General features: G+C 38.6%; 1 protein-coding gene across 1 annotated transcript in view; it reads left to right on the forward strand.

The window, feature by feature from the left end:
* The first annotated feature begins 1,298 nt into the window (after window positions 1–1,298).
* RLF (RLF zinc finger) overlaps window positions 1,299–16,093 on the forward strand; it is an 87,055-nt gene continuing 72,260 nt past the window's right edge. The window contains exon 1 of the mRNA XM_055403828.2: window positions 1,299–1,542. Coding sequence (XP_055259803.2) covers window positions 1,306–1,542 — 237 coding nt within the window. The 5' untranslated portion in view covers window positions 1,299–1,305. The remainder of the gene's footprint in view (window positions 1,543–16,093) is intronic.

Below are 16,093 nucleotides of genomic sequence, written 5' to 3' on the forward strand. Positions count from 1 at the left end.
GATGTATCAGTTTATACTTCTATCAGCAGCACATAAGTTCCATTTTCCTAATTCCTAACACATGGTACTAATTTAAAACTGCCAATCTGATGGGTATGGAATTATATCTCACTGATGTTTTAATTTGTACTTTGATAGTTACAGTAAAGTTAGGTATCTAGTCATGGGTTTAATCGCCATCAGTTTTTTTTTTTTTGGGGGGGTGACCTACCTCTTAATACCTTTTCTCTACTTTTCTATAGATTGTTTGCTTTTTTCCTTTTGAGTTTGGTGACTTCTTGGGATATTAATCCTTTGATGGTTATATATTTAATGTATATTGTCTAGTCTTTCGGTTGTCATCATGCACCACCTTTTAAAACTTGTTACTGCAGAATTAACAATTTTAATCTAATAATATTTTTCCTTATGGTTTCTGCTTTTTGGATCTTAAGAAATTCTTATTTTGATATCATATTTATATTTCCTTTACTCCATCCAGTATTTATCTTTAGATATGGTTTGAGGTAAAAATCCATTTTTTTTCCTTAAAAAAAAATGTTCTAGAGCCATTTGTTGAAAAGTTCATTCTTTAGCTGCTGCTTTTAAGCTGCTAAGTCACTTCAGTCGTGTCCGACTCTGCGCGACCCCATAGACGGTAGCCCACCAAGCTCCCCCGTCCCTGGGATTCTCCAGGCAAGAACACTGGAGTGGGTTGCCATTTCCTTCTCCAATGGATGAGAGTGAAAACTGACAGTGAAGTCGCTCAGTCGTGTCCGACCCTTAGTGATCCCATGGACTGCAGCCTACCAGGCTCCTCCAGGCAAGAGTACTGGAGTGGGTTGCCATTTCCACTGACATGTAATGTCCTCTGTGTTATAAACCACGTTCCCATGGCGTAGTCTTCATTTCAACCTCACAACCTCCACAACCTTGCTTATTATTATTACTTTCTACTGGGGATGCTTTCCTTTAAAAAGGCTCTTCTCCTGGCCACATCTCTCTCGTTCTTCAGATCGCAGCTCAAAAGTCATTCTTTCATATCTAGATTATGTCTACATGTATGTCCCGTCTCAGTGACTCCGTAACTCCAAAAGTAATGGAAGGACTGCAGCGGACAGGCACTTCTGGTCAGTTGTTGCCAGGCTGTTGCCAGGGCGGCTGTTGAGGAGGCCGCGGAGGGGAGGAGCGTCCAGAGTTCCAATGACGGAATCCAGCCGGCGCCCGAGTCGCCCCGGAGTGCGTCACCACGCGCGGTCGGCCGGGGGCGGGGCCAGGTCTGAGTCACGTGGCTTGGTTGCCTACGCGCTGCTGGGCCGTGGGAAGATGGCGGACGGAAAGGGAGAAGCCGCCGCCACCGCCGGGGCTGGGGCTGAGGCTCCGGTGGGAGCCGGAGCCGGAGACGGAACCGAGACTGAGTCCATGGCTCGGGGCCATAGTCCCTCATCTCCGGCGCCGGTAGCCTCCGGATTGCGACCCTGTCTGTGGCAGCTGGAGACAGAACTGAGGGAGCAGGAGGTGTCGGAGGTCTCATCTTTGAACTACTGTCGGAGCTTCTGCCAGGTGAGGGGCGGACTGGCTGGCTGAGGGTGGCGGGGCGGGGAGGCCAGGGGAAGAGGCCCCGGATCCGTTGCTGCTGCCAGGGCTGGACTGAAAGGCGCCACCTCCGCGTCTCGCCGCGCCCCCGGGGCCGGGAAGGCCCAGTTTGAAAGCCCAACCGCTGGCCCTCCTCCGCCAAGTGCCTGACTTTGGCCACCGCCAGGGAGGGTTGCGCTGGGTCAGACTGAGAGCTGGGAGGGCGCCGGCGGCTCCCTGGAAGGGCCGTGCCCTGTCGTCGTTGCCTGTCCCCCAGGCGGGTGGTTGGAGCGCCATTGCCTCTTGAAAGATTGATTGCTCGTTTCTGCCAGGAGATCCTTTTTTGAGTGCAGATCTCCAAATTGGAAAACCTGGATTTTTCCTAAATATTTCGGAGATATATTTTGGGGCCAGAGACTTATCTTTGGAGTCAACGTCTTTTGGGCCCCTGAAAGGTATGACAGTTGGCTTTGAAAGGCGTCTAGGGCTTTCTGTTTAGGGATGGTGGAGCTGGTTGGTTGGTTGGTTTTGGCTGCCTTTTGGGGAGGGTGGGAAGGGGTATTAAAGCTGTTCTTTCGCCTTTTCTATATTCTTTAGAGAACTGTGCTGCCAGAAATGAGGCTCTTGATCCTTGCAGTGGTTATTCGGGGCTTTGAGTAGAAGAGGATTGGGAAAGATGTGGAGTGTGGTCTGTTTTGGCAGTTCTATGACCATTTCTGTGCCATAGTGGGTCCTAACCTATGATTACGTATTTCTTGGTATGCTGTTTTCTTTCCATGATCACGTCGCGATTTTTCTTTATAAATTTGAAGATGTGCCATAATTATTTCTTCGTCTGCTTGTTTGTTCTAATCAGGTTTTGGAACCGCCCCTCTGTTTCTCTCCTGGTGCACCTTAAAGAATGCAAAACAATCGTAGTGTGTTGGCCCTTGGACTCTTAATGAGTAGTTGAGTGTGCAGAATAAATTGCGGTGTTCCAAAGTTATTATTTTGAGGGACAATTTGCTCTGTTGGTCCGGAGGAGGATCAAAAATTGACTTGATTGATTGCTTTTCTCCCTCCTCTCTGCTGAGCCAGAAGCACTTCCTCTTGAATGGATTTTGTCCTTGCCAATAAATCTTTTCCATACATTGTATCACTTCAGTTTGTCTACAACCTGCAGCGTTTACCCTGAACTGTGAAGTACTGAGGTGTCCTCTGCATCTTCACTCTCAATGAACGTTCTTACTATACAAATTACAAACTTTTACTGACTCCATAGGATGGTGCCAGACACTTTACCAAGTGCTGAGGAAACATGAATCAGACAGCATTTACCCTTGATAAGAGTTTAACATTTGGAGGAGGTAGTAGAAATAACAGTATTGCCGATGCAGTTTTGGTGATAATGGAAGAGGATACCTTGTACAAAGGGGGGCGGGGCTCATGGGACATCTTATGGGAGGACAGTCAACTAGTAAAAATAAATGTAAAGGTTAACTGCAGACTGTAATTCTATCAATACTTAGTAACTGGGAGAGGCCAATTTAGGTGGAGTGGCCTGAGAAGGCCCTGTGCCTGAAGGGTTGAAAATGAGTCTTGTTAAGTTTCGGGAAAGGAGGTGGCATTATAGTGTTAATGGTGGAGCTAAGAAGGAAAACAGTGCTTTGGGAGAAGAGGGAACTAATTGGACCAGGATTAGTGAGGAGGAGAGCAGAAGAACTGTTGGTTTGGGATAAGCCTTCTAAGCTTTCGTTTTCTTCTTGGAAGGATAGCAGGAATGGATATAACCAATTAAATTGAAGTTTGTCAGAGAAACACAAACACACATTGCTTTAAACCTAGAAACACACACACACACACACACACACGTTGCTTTAAGCCTAGTACTGGCGGCTTTGATTTTGACTGATTTTTAATGTATTGTCTTTGCAACACTTAGATATGTGAGGGCACAGAAGAGTTTTTAAAAGAAAATATTTTTTTTAGTGAATTTTTTTTTTTTGGTTTGAAATTTTCCCGAAACAGTTTTTTACACTAATAAAAGTACCAGTGACAATATGTTGTAATAGAAAGCACATTGGATTGGGAGTTATTTGGGTCTTAATTGTGACTCTACCACTTACTAGCTAATAACCTTGGGCAAAATGTGACTGTGAGATTATGTTTTGTTTTCTGACCTTTATCTGCTTGTAACAGCTTTATACAAACAGAACAGAAAGTTCATTTTCAACTCTTCACAATATTTGTCACATTATTTTGGCACATTTTTTTCCCATAGCCCAGTCAACTTAGGGTATCCTTTCTTATCAGACACAGAATTTTTTTAAAAATTTTATGATGAAGTAGGAATAATTTCACCTTTCAAATTTGGTTGAATAGCTTTTGGTTTCACATTGGAAAGGCAGAGTCAGATTTTTTCACCTACTGACTGTGTGTGCCTGACATTGCACTTTGTGCTGGAAATAGGGACCTGTCCTGCAGGAGTACCTAATGAATGTGTAAAGAGAAGTAGTGATGTTACATTATCATAAAGGCCTCGTCTATGCTCTCTGAGATGCTTAATTGCCACAAAAGATATTTTTATCATGTGTTTAAGTTAGAGATGTTGTCTTCGGGACTTAGAGTGTGCAAAGTAGAACCTCCTGCAACAGGCTGGGACCATATTCCCTCTCGCTTTTGCAGTACTTAAAAGAAATGGCTCTGTCTTTGGAATTGTACCAAATCAAGAAATAAACTAGCATATGAAAGGATAGAGAAGCTTGTTTCATTCTGGGCATGTTTTCAATTTTCAGAAGTTTGTAAAGATGATCAAAATGAAACTTCGTAAGTAATAGCTACTAAGAAAATGATCTTTAGATGAAGCCGTAGTCAGTGAACATTTGTATTCAGTGACTATTGGATGTGGATTTTTCTTTCCCCCTTTCCCTCCGTTCCTTTTCTGAAAACATTGTCTGCCAGACATTGTGGATAAGATTAACTCTAGAAAACAGTCTTTCTTTGTTTTGCTGAATAATTGATGATATCCTCTCAGGTTCTTATGTTTTGGGAACCCAAATTCCTGAAGTTTTCCAACTGGTTGGTGTATTTGTAACACAGATTCTGAAGACTTTTACAATAGACTTCATTACAAAATTGACATTATTGAGTGAATGATTATACTTTGAGAGTATCGGGCACAGTAGCTTTATGAGTAATCTTTGTTTATGAGACACTTCCAGTTTTGAACTAACAGTGACTTTGTAGATTTTTAAAGGTTAACTCGGTGAATATTGAATATATTTCAGTTTTCCCTAGATTAGTGATTGGGTCCAAAGACCTAAGTCAGATTGTCATTCTATACCATCTTTACCATTTAAACTAGCTGTGTGACCTTGGGTCACGTTAATTTTCTTTAAACCGAAGTTTCTCATTTGCAGATGTAATAATAGTACTTATTGTTTTCTATGTAGATACATTGTTGTGTGGACTAGATAAAACAATCTCTGTAAAAAATCAGTGGCTCTGAAACTGAGTTATCCACATTTCTTGGGATGAAAAGTGTTAACAGCCTTGCCCCCAGCTTACTTTTCAGCTCTTAAGTAGCCAGTCCCACCACCCCAGTTCTACTCTTACTCAGAATTACTGTACTTGGATACCATGGACCAAGTTACTCTGTGACTAAAATTGTGCCTACAGGTTTTTAGGTGCATTATTTTGGAAAGATGATCTTAATTGTCATTGGAGCCATCAAGATCCAAAACACACATTAGGCTTTCAGTAAATATTTCCCAGGTGACTGATCTACAAAGGATGGCATTACTACTTTAACAGGAACTCAGTTCATCAAGCATTTTTAGGTCTTTCCCTTTCATTGTGCTGTGAAAAGTGAAAGTGAAAGTCCCTTGGTCTTTCCTAACTCTTTGCGATCCCATAGACCCCATGGAATTCTCCAGGCCAGAATACTGGAGTGGTTAGCCTTTCCCTTTACCAGCTGAACCACAGGGGAAGCCTAAAAATACTGGAATGGGTAGCCTGTCCCTTCCCATAGGATCTTCCCGACCCAGGAATCAACCAGGGTCTCCTGCATTGCAGGCGGTTCTTTACCAACTGAGCTATCAGGGAAGCCCCTTCATCATGCTGTGCTATCCTTTCTCACATTTTCTGCATGGCTGAGTTTCCTTCTTTAGGGCCCTGTGCAAATGTCACCTTATCTGTGATGCTTTCTTTGATTTTAATAGATTTCCTTTTAGTTGTTTGCTTTCTTTTGACACTTTTCGTATACCTGTTGTTCAGTCGCTCAGTTGTGTCCGACTCTTTGTGACCCCGCAGACTGCAGCACACCAGGCTTCCCTGTCCTTCACCATCTTCCGGAGATCGCTCAAACTCAAGTCCATTGAGTTAGTGATGCCATCCAACCATCTCGTCCTCTGTCGTCCCCTCTCCTCCTCCCTTCTATCTTTCCCAGCATCCGGGTCTTTTCTAATGAGTCGGTTCTTTGCATCAGGTGGCCTAAGTATTGGAGCTGCAGCTTTAACATCAGTCCTTCCAGTGACTATTCAGGGTTGATTTCCTTTAGGATTGACTGGTTTGACCTCCTTGCAGTCCAAGGGACTCTCAAGAGTCTTCCCCAGCACCACAGTTTGAAATCATCAGTTCTGCACTGAGCCTTCTTTATGTTCTACCTTTCACATCCGTGTATGGCTAATGGAAAAACCATAGCTTCAACTAGACAGACTTTTGTCGGCAAAGTAATATCTCTGCTTTTTAATATACTGTCTAGGTCCTTAATAGTTTTTCTTCCAAGGAGCAAGTGTCTTTTTATTTTGTGGCTGCAGTCACCATCTGCAGTGATTTTGGAGCCCAAGAAAATAGTCTGTCACTGTTTCCATTGTTTCCCCATCTATTTGCCATGCAGTGATGGGACCAGATGCCATATTCTTGGTTCTTTGAATGTTGAGTTTTAAGCCAGCTTTTCCACTCTCTTCTTTCACCTTCATCAGTAAGCTCTTTAATTCCTGTTCACTTTTTGCCATAAGGGTGGTGTCATCAGCATATCTGAGGGTATTGATATTTCTCCGGGCAATTTTGATTCTGGCTTGCATATAGCTATTTGGTTTTAACTCTTTTTCTTGCTGTCATGGTCTTAGTTCAGGCTTCATAATGTCCTTTTGCAGCAGCTCTTCACTAATCTTCCTTGCCTTCCAAGTGACCTTATCTACAGTCCATTTTGGTGTTCCTTCTAAATTATAAACATGTTATTGTTGGTCACTTTAGTCACTAAAATTCTTCCTTTTTTTTTTTTTTTGCCCCAAAGGCAAGATAAAATTCACACTTATTAACCTGGCAAGCAAAGCTTTTTAGGATCTGGACTGTTCCACCCCTTACACCCAACTCTCTCTCTTTTTTTTGTCTATCTTCACCCCAGTGTTAATCTCTCAGTCTGCTTGATTAATCCCAGGGTCCTCCCTTAACTCATCTGCTTATCTATCCTTGAATACCTGGCTCAAGTAATAAGCTTTTTCAAACATTTTCTGATTTCATTAGATAGAATGAGGTGACTCTTCCACTTAGAATATGTACTCCAGTAGCATCTTGTACATCAGCATGGTACCTGAATCTTTTTTTCCATGTTTATTTCTTGTATAGACTAGTAAGCCAACAAGTCTTTGTTTTATTCTTGGTACCTAGAAATTAATACAATGCCTGGCCCGCAGAACTAATTTGTTGAATAAGTTTTGTAGGAACACCTAATGTAAAATCTGGTATGTTAAAAGACAGTTTTACCACAAGAAATTACTGTGAAGAAACAGGATAGGAGATTTTGGTCATTTCTTAGAAGCATTACTTGTCAATTTGGCTTACATTCATATTAAGGAACACATTTACATGTGTGAAATGAGGGCTGGAGTTGCCGGAGAGGGGCACATAGGAGGCATTATATAGTATTGAGAAGGTGCTGGGGCTTCCCAGATGGCTCAGTGGTAAAGTATCTGCCTGCCAATAATGCAGGAGACTCAGGAGACTCGGGTTCGATCCCTGGGTTAGGAAGATCCCCTGGAGTATGAAATGGTAACCCATTCCAGTGTTCTTGCCCGGAAAATCCCATGGACAGAGGAGCTTGGCGGGCTGCAGTCCATGGGGTTGCAAAAAGTCAGACACAACTGAGCACACATGACTTGGAGATGCTGAGATAGGAAGAGTCAGTCTTCCAAACTCCTTGGGGTTGGTGGCCATGAAGACTCTTGAGCAGTATCTTTTTATTTTTGCTTCTTTCAGTTATTTTGTTTAAAGGGTTTTTATTAAATGCATTAGCTTTTCTTCTTGTGCTGCCTTCTCTTGGGAGGTATCTATATATGAACTAAAGAAGAGTTAGTTATAATCACAAAAACTAGTTTTTCAGTGCATATAACCAAAACATTTTTGTAAATGTGGTCTGTGAAGCAGTGGGAGCTTTGGATGCTGTCATTTACTATGGTACCACCTCGTCTCTTATACTGTAGCCTCTAGTGACTTCTGTGCCTACCAGTGGATCATGCTCTTCTGAACCACATTAGTAAAAAATCAAAATAGAAAACATCACTTATTTCAAGACTGCAAAGGCATTGGCAGACTAAAACATTTGTTTTCATCCTGTTCCAGACACCTGTCGCCTGTCCCAGAGGTCTCCCTTGACTGTCTTATCTGAAGCAGCACGTCCGCATCTTCTTTTGACTCCTTAACACTCCTTTATAGTTCTTTTACTCATGGACTACTGTCTGATGTGTCTCTCTGTCTGTATGCCCACCTGGAATGTAAGCAGCGTGAGGGTGTTGATTGTCTTGTTTACCCCTACCTATATTAGTCCCTGGCTTTTAATAGCTACTCAGTCAATATTTGTTGATCCTTTGTCTCCTTCCTACCATAAATCCTTGACTAGACTTCTTGAGAGTAACAAGTGAGTTTTAACCTATCTTAATTAAGAAATAAGAACTTTTTTTGTTAAGAAGGTTATGCTGCTTCCAGTAGGGGTCAGGTCTTACTGTTCTTGTATTTTGATTAAAAGTAGAATCTCATTTTAATTTTATTTACATTTTCTAAGAACTTCCCCTGGTTTCTTATATTCTACAAACATTTAAAGTAATGAATTTTTCAGCAAAGTTTGTTTAGATTGAAGTATTTATTTTGGATATGATTGACATCATATTAGAAAACCTGAGCATAGATTGCAAGTTGATATAAAAAAATGGATTCCTGAAACTCATTGCTGACATAAGCCAACATCGAAACCATGTGAAAAAATAGATATTTAATTTATCGAGTATCTTTTTGTGTGCCAGGCACTTAGGTAAGTGGTGATATTTTCCTTTTACAGATAGAAAACTGAGACTCAGGGAAATTATGTAACTTTCCCAAGATCACACAGCTGTGGTGAAGTCTGACTTCAGAGCCTGTGCTGTTTTTTTTTTAATCAGCATTTCCTAAATTATGTTTGCTCCATGAAATACATGTATTCATAAGCATTTCTTGAAATAAGGATTCTGTGTTCATGTAAGTTGGGATGATGTTTGGAGAAATGCTTTTTTAAAATAAGACACATTGTGACTCCTAAAAAGACATTTAAGTTTTGTATTACATTTGCTAAGATAAGGGTGTCTATAAAACATTTTGCCATGTTCTAAACCTCACACAGAGTCGGACACGACTGAAGTGACTTAGCAGCAGCAGCAGCAGCAGCAAACCTTGTATCAGCCCCCAAATCACATGTTTTGCTTTCATTATAGTAAAGCAAATCACTGTGCTGAATAGTTGATTGCTTCATGTTTCTGCACACCACTGAGTTTTGATTTCTTGGTTTCAGCCTAAACGACTGTGAGCTTTTTATAAAAAAATTTCCCTCCAAAGTTTTTGCAACTTTTAGATTATATTTATTGTCCCAAATGAACAATATTTTAATGTATTATAACTTTTTGGAAATTGAGGATGAATTGTATTTCAGACATATTTTGAGTTCAAGTTTATTCATCTAGATTTTCCTGTATTTCTGCAACACAGCTAGCTTGGGAACTATTAATACTGATGTATTTATCTGTTTCTCCTCATTTTTGTGCTATACTGATTTCTGAATGTGTTTTTTTGAGGCCTTTTCTTGTCCTTTTGGGGGGAATCTAGTAGCTGATTGTGCTGACATTTATTTGGTTTTAAAGTATTTTTACTCCCAAAGAGATAACCTGAGTGTGCCACATTAGCCAGAACAGTAATGCCTTTTAATATGGACACTTATAAGAATTATTACCAGGTGATTCATGGGGTCGCGGAGAGTCGGACACGACTGAGCGACTGATCTGATCTGATCTGATGATAGAATAAATGATCTAGCTTGGGAATTGTATTTTTATGATAAATGATTGTATAAAATTGGTGTATTTTAATTTGTGATTTCATTTTCTTTCTTCATATATATATTTATATATATGTTTAAGGTATATAAGATATCTTAAGGTAATAAGACTGAATACTTATTTTTTGTTTTTTGTGACTCCAGACTGATGCATGCTCTTTCTAGAAGTTTAAGACAAGACGTATAAATGCATAAAGCAAAAAGTGAAAGTACTATGCAGTCTGACTGTTTAACTCATAAATACATTCTAATTGTAAAAAATTAGAATAATGTAAAAGAAGAGAAAGTAAAGATGATAGCTATCACATACCCTCTATATCTCAGCGCTGCATTTTCTTTAGATAACAGTTTGGGAATTTAAGTTAACAATACATTAAAATATTTTTCATTTTCATCATTCATTCATATACTTACAGAATTTTTCTGTATGATATGTACTGTCTTTAAAAAATAGTGTCAAGTTTATATACTAAAACTTTCTAATTTCATTTAATGTAAATATCTTTTCATGTGGAACACATACATATTGACTACATTAAAAAAATAACCTCATGGTATTCCATTGAAAACTGCATCAGTTTTAAATTGTGCAGGTAGCAAAACTGTCAACACTTTAAAAAAATTATTTATTTATTTGACTGTGCTGAGTCTTAGTTGTGACACTTGGTACCTTTAGTTGCAGCTTGTGGGATCTAGTTCCCTGCCCAGGGATCGAACCCAGGCCCCCTGCACTGGAACGTGGAGTCTTAGCCACTGGATCACCAGGGAAGTCCCAACACTCTTAATTAAAAACTTTTTTTTAACTATAAAAGCAATGCTCATGGCAGAGCATATAAAGTTACAGAAAAGTTTAAGGGAAAAGTAAAAGCCCTCTTCTGCCTTCAGTTTCTCCAGTCACTTGGCAGAGAAGTTAACAGTGTCTCGTGTATTTTTAAAAATGAAAATATACACTCTTCTGAAATTTGCATTTTAATTTACTATATTGAGGACAATTTTCTGTATCAGTACACCACAATTAAGTCATTTGTGTTCTTTTTTGTTGTTATCACAAATAATATTGAAGTGAATAACCTTAAACATTAAGCACCAGTTATTTAAATCCGTATCATGAATTTCTGGAATGGAAATTACAATACTGGACTAAAGAGAATGCTTTTTAAAATTTTGATAGATACTGGCCTTGCCATTTCTGATATTACTGAACTTATTAATATTTTCCCATCTGGTTGTGGCAGATAATTGCTATTACACTATTAAATTAACAACATTTGTGTATTTTTTCATGTGTATTAGGTATTTACTTTTTCCCCCTGTGAGATTTGTCTTTACTTTTTAAACATACCTCTATTTGAAAATGTTATTAGTTAAAACTCATTAAAATTTGATTATGTCTGATCATTCAGTGTGACCTTGCAATCTTAGGATTCCATGCTGTTTGAGGGTCTCAAGAAGCAGAATATACTGTAGAGTTAGTTGTGAACTAACCTGAGGCCGTTAGAATGTATGGTACAATTTAGTGATTTTTGTGAGAGATTTGTCAGTGTACTCATTTCCAGCAAACATTTATTCATCACTCCTATTTTGGGGAGATTTCGGAATCTTTAGAAAGACTAATTCATAGCTGAATAAATGGAAATACCCTCATGCTTTTCATTAGCTAACTTTTTTTCTGTGTTGTTAAGCCGTTTGTTATAGGGCTTCAGATTGCTACTTAGATGACGTTTTAGACGTGATTCTCCTTCAAAAGTAAATAATTCTGTTGGAAAACATTTGCTAAGGATTATTTTCTAAGTCATCTCCAAACATTTGCCTTGTGCATCCTTATTGAAATAAATGAATATTAAAATTTTTTTATGCGATACTAATATATAAAGTACAAGCAAACACAGAAATATAAAAAGGATGAGGTTTTTAAAACTAATTTAAATAAAAGTTTCAATATTGGACTTCCCTGGTGATGCTTGTATAAGAATCCACCTGCCAGTGCAGGAGACACAGGTTTGATCCCTGATCTGGGAAGATTCCACATGCCGAGGAGCAAGTAAGCCCATGGACCACAACTATTGAACCTAGACTCTACAGCTTTTGAGCCACAACTGCTGAGGCTGTGTGCCACAACTGCCAAAGCCCACGCATCTAGAGACTGTACTCCGAAGCAGGAGAAGCCACCCCAGTGAAAAGTCCACGGACCACAACAGAGAACAGCCCCTTGCTCGCTCAACTAGAGAAAGCGCACATGCAGCAACAAAGACATAGTGCAACTAAAAAAAGTTTCAATATTATATTTCTGCCCCTTGAGGGGTTATCGTTTATCTCTCTCGGGTAAATGGTCATCCCAGTGGAAGCTACTCTACTAATTTGAGCTGAAATTGTTTACTTTCGTTGTTACGCTCACTATCGTTATTTGGCTCTTCCTTCATAGTGAAATCTTGATTTTGATGTTTAAAGGACTTGGTAAATGAGAATGTTAAATCTAAGACAAATTATCCCCTGAAGTTTTAACAGTAAGTTTGGGTAAAACATCATGTTTGGTCAGTCTTATGTTTTATTGTCTAATGAAATGGAGAACATACACAGGAACGTACATTTGAAGTTAAGAGGTTTCATTTTAAATCCTCATTCCGATCCTCTCGTGACCTTAAACTTTGGTGTGCCTCTGTATTTATTCCTGTCTATAAAATAGGGAGTAATTAAAAAGTTCCTGATGCTGGGAAAGATTGAGGGCAGTCATATCCCTACATAATTACTGGAAAAAACATAGCTTTGACTATACAGACCTTTGTCTGCAAAGTGATGCCTCTGCTTTTGAATACACTGTCTAGGTTTGTCATAGCTTTTCTTCCAAGGAGCAGGCGTCTTTTAATTTCATTGCTGCAGTTACCATCCACAGTGACTTTGGAGCCAAGAAAATAAAATCTAACACCGTTTCTACTTTTTCCTCATCTATTTGCCATGAAGTGATGTAGTGAGAATTTGAAATTAAATCTCCTTAGTTTGAATTTGTTTTGGTATATAGGCATGTTAATCAAAGATACATATCTGAAAAACTGTCTTAATCAAACTTCAAAAATAAGTTGTCAGTTACGTTTAAAATGAGTAGCCAACAAGGACCCACTGTATAGCACAGGGAATTCTGCCCAGTGTTCTGTGGCAGCCTGGATAGGAGGGGAGTTTGAGGGAGAATGGATACATCTATACGTATGGCTGAGTCTCTTTGCTGTCCACCTGAAACTATCACAACATTGCTAATCAGTGATACTCCAATATAAAAAATTTTTTTTTAAATTGTAAAAAAAAAAAAAATAAGTTAAATCTTTAATAACTCGGCAAAGAATCAAAAAGCAAATAATTGTAAAATACCTGCTACATACTACTCAGGGTTCTGGTTTACAGTGAGCTTATTGTCTAGTGGAGAAGATAAATAGTAAACATTTTTTCCTATTGCATTTGCTTATTGTTATAGTAGAGCAGTAGTCAGTGTTTGATCGTCATATGTATTTATCTGCCTTCCAACTAGTTGTCCTTAGGTAACAGGAACGTAAGTAAAACAATTCCCTTGCCTAACTATTATGTAGTAATTTAAAACATAAATGTTTTTGAGTAAACAACATTATCGCTCCTTCCAGTTGGTATAGACCATAAAGAGATGAATTTCCATGCCACTTGTCTATAATCAGCTTCATTGCCAAACTAAAAATTTGAAGCAAGTGTATGATTAAGAAGAGAAAAAACCCCACTAATTTAAGGGAAAGCAGGAATGCCAGAAATCCATCTTGAAATGGATGAGGGCTTTTTTATTTTAGGTTTGAAAATGCCAAAAAAAAAAGTACTCCTTGAACATCCCAGAGCCATAAAATGTTTGAGCTCAGGAGATTATTACAAAGAATCAGAAAGCTTTTGTTTATGTATATAAGGCATACGTACCAAGACATACCAAATTGTATTTATGAGGGGTATTTGGCCATAGAGAGTAGGAATAGAATTAGATGGAACACAGGTGTGATCCTTTACTTCTTTATTGCATACAGAACTTTAAAGTAGTAGGATTATGTGTGAATTTTCCTTTCTGGTGTATTTCAGTATTTTTTTTTTTTTCAAATTTAAACAGGCAAAAAGATAGTGCTGTATGTATTGATACAAAAGGTTATCCAGGATCTGTTGTTTTTCATAAAAAATGTTAGAAAAACTATAATATACTATTTTATAAAGCAGTGATATATGGAAAAAGTTTGAAACACAGTTACTAAAGTGTTATCATTTGTTGCATTTTAATGAAGAATAAGTGGAACATTCCCTGCCTTTATATTTCTTGTGTTTTTGTATGGTTTATACTTATGTTACCCTTATAAATTAATTTTCATTTTATCATCTGTTGTTTCAGTACTTGTCTTTGCTTTTTTCCCTTGTTAGATCCTGTTTTCTGGCCCTCATGCCTTTGACTTGTTTTACTCCCCTATTTGGGGTGTGAGTTACCCTTCAGTAGTTCCTGAGGAGGTTTCCCCTCTCTTTTGTGTTAGTTAGGCTGGGTATAGAAATCTCGGTTGAAAATTAGTTTTGCTCAAAACTTTGAAGGGTATGTTACTTTCCAAAACAAATATTTCCAATATAGAAGTTCAGTTCAGTTCAGTTCAGTCGCTCAGTCGTGTCCGACTCTCCGCGACCCCATGAATCACAGCACGCCAGGCCTCCCTGTCCATCACCAACTCCCGGAGTTCACTCAAACTCATGTCCATCGAGTCGGTGATGCCATCCAGCCATCTCATTCTCCGTCATCCCCTTCTCCTCCCGCCCCCAACATTTCCCAGCATCAGAGTCTTTTCCAGTGAGTCAACTCGTCACATGAGGTGGCCAAAGTATTGCAGCTTCAGCTTTAGCATCAGTCCCTCCAGTGAACATCCAGGATTGATCTCCTCTAGAATGGACTGGTTGGATCTCCTTGCAGTATAAGGGACTAATATAGAAGTAGTAAAGTGCATAATGCTAAAATGAACACAACCTCAGAAATAATTGAAGCTACCTGTGTATGCTGTGTCAGAGATTGTCTACCTCCCACCATCATCCTGGTTTTGCTATTTAATGTTTCTCCGGTGTCTCTTTACTTTGTGAATTTTAATATAATGTGTAGTATTATTTCTCATGTTTTCCAACTTTTCTTTAAATGATGTACTATATAACACTAGTGGTAAAGAACTCACTTGCCAGTGCAGGAGATGTAAGAGATGTGGGTTTGATCTCTGGATTGGGAAGATTCCCTAGAGGAGGGCATGGCAACAAACTAGTATTCTTGGCCTGGAGAATCCCATGGACAGAGGAACCTAGCAGGCTACAGTCCATAGGGTCACAAAGAGTCATACTGAAGTGACTTAGCGAGAAGGCATGCACATGCATTCTTCTGAAGCTTTTTGTATGTATACTTTTTGGTATATATAGTTTTGATAACATTTGTTTTTTGATACATTCATGGTATGTAGTATTTCATTACATAAATACATCGCAGTTCATTTGTCCATTCTTCTATTAATGGATTTGGAGGCATTTACTTCAACTTCTGGGGTAGACATCTTTTCTTTGTATATTTATATGTGGATGCAAGAATTTCTTTCAGAGTATATGCTTTGAGTGGAATTTCTGGGTTCATACATGGGCCTATCTTCAACTATAATAAATACTGCCAAGTTATTCTCCACAGTATTTGTAGCAGTTTATGCAGTTATCAGTGTTTGAAAGTTACTGTTGCCCTATTTTCTTGCCGATACTTGATGTAGTCAGTTTAATTTTAGCCATTCTGGTGGGTGGACTGTGCTATCTTATTGTGGGTTTTTGTTTTTGTAATGTAAAGAGTTGCTTATCTTTTTGGTTACATTTATTGCTCTTCAGATTTCCTCTTGCAAGTTATCTTTTCCCATTTTCTGCTCATTTTTCATTTGGATTGTCTTTTTCTTAACAGGTTTTATGAAAGTATATTTAGACATGAATTCTTTGTTGGTCATTATGTTTTCTTCAGTTTATCTTTCACTTTTTGTATTACCTTTATGTGCAGAATTTTTACATTTTATTGCATAGTAAATAGTAAATCACAATTAAAATGTAAAATTTATTTAAATATTTTTATGGTTTTGTACATTTTGTGGACCATTGTCTTTTCTTAAAAATAGCTTTATTGAGGTATAATTGACATACAGTAAATCTCTCATATTTAAA

The sequence above is a fragment of the Moschus berezovskii genome, chromosome 4 (assembly GCF_049115385.1).
Source record: "Moschus berezovskii isolate FMDL1 chromosome 4, NW_MosBer_1.0, whole genome shotgun sequence".
NCBI classification, from domain to species: domain Eukaryota; kingdom Metazoa; phylum Chordata; class Mammalia; order Artiodactyla; family Moschidae; genus Moschus; species Moschus berezovskii.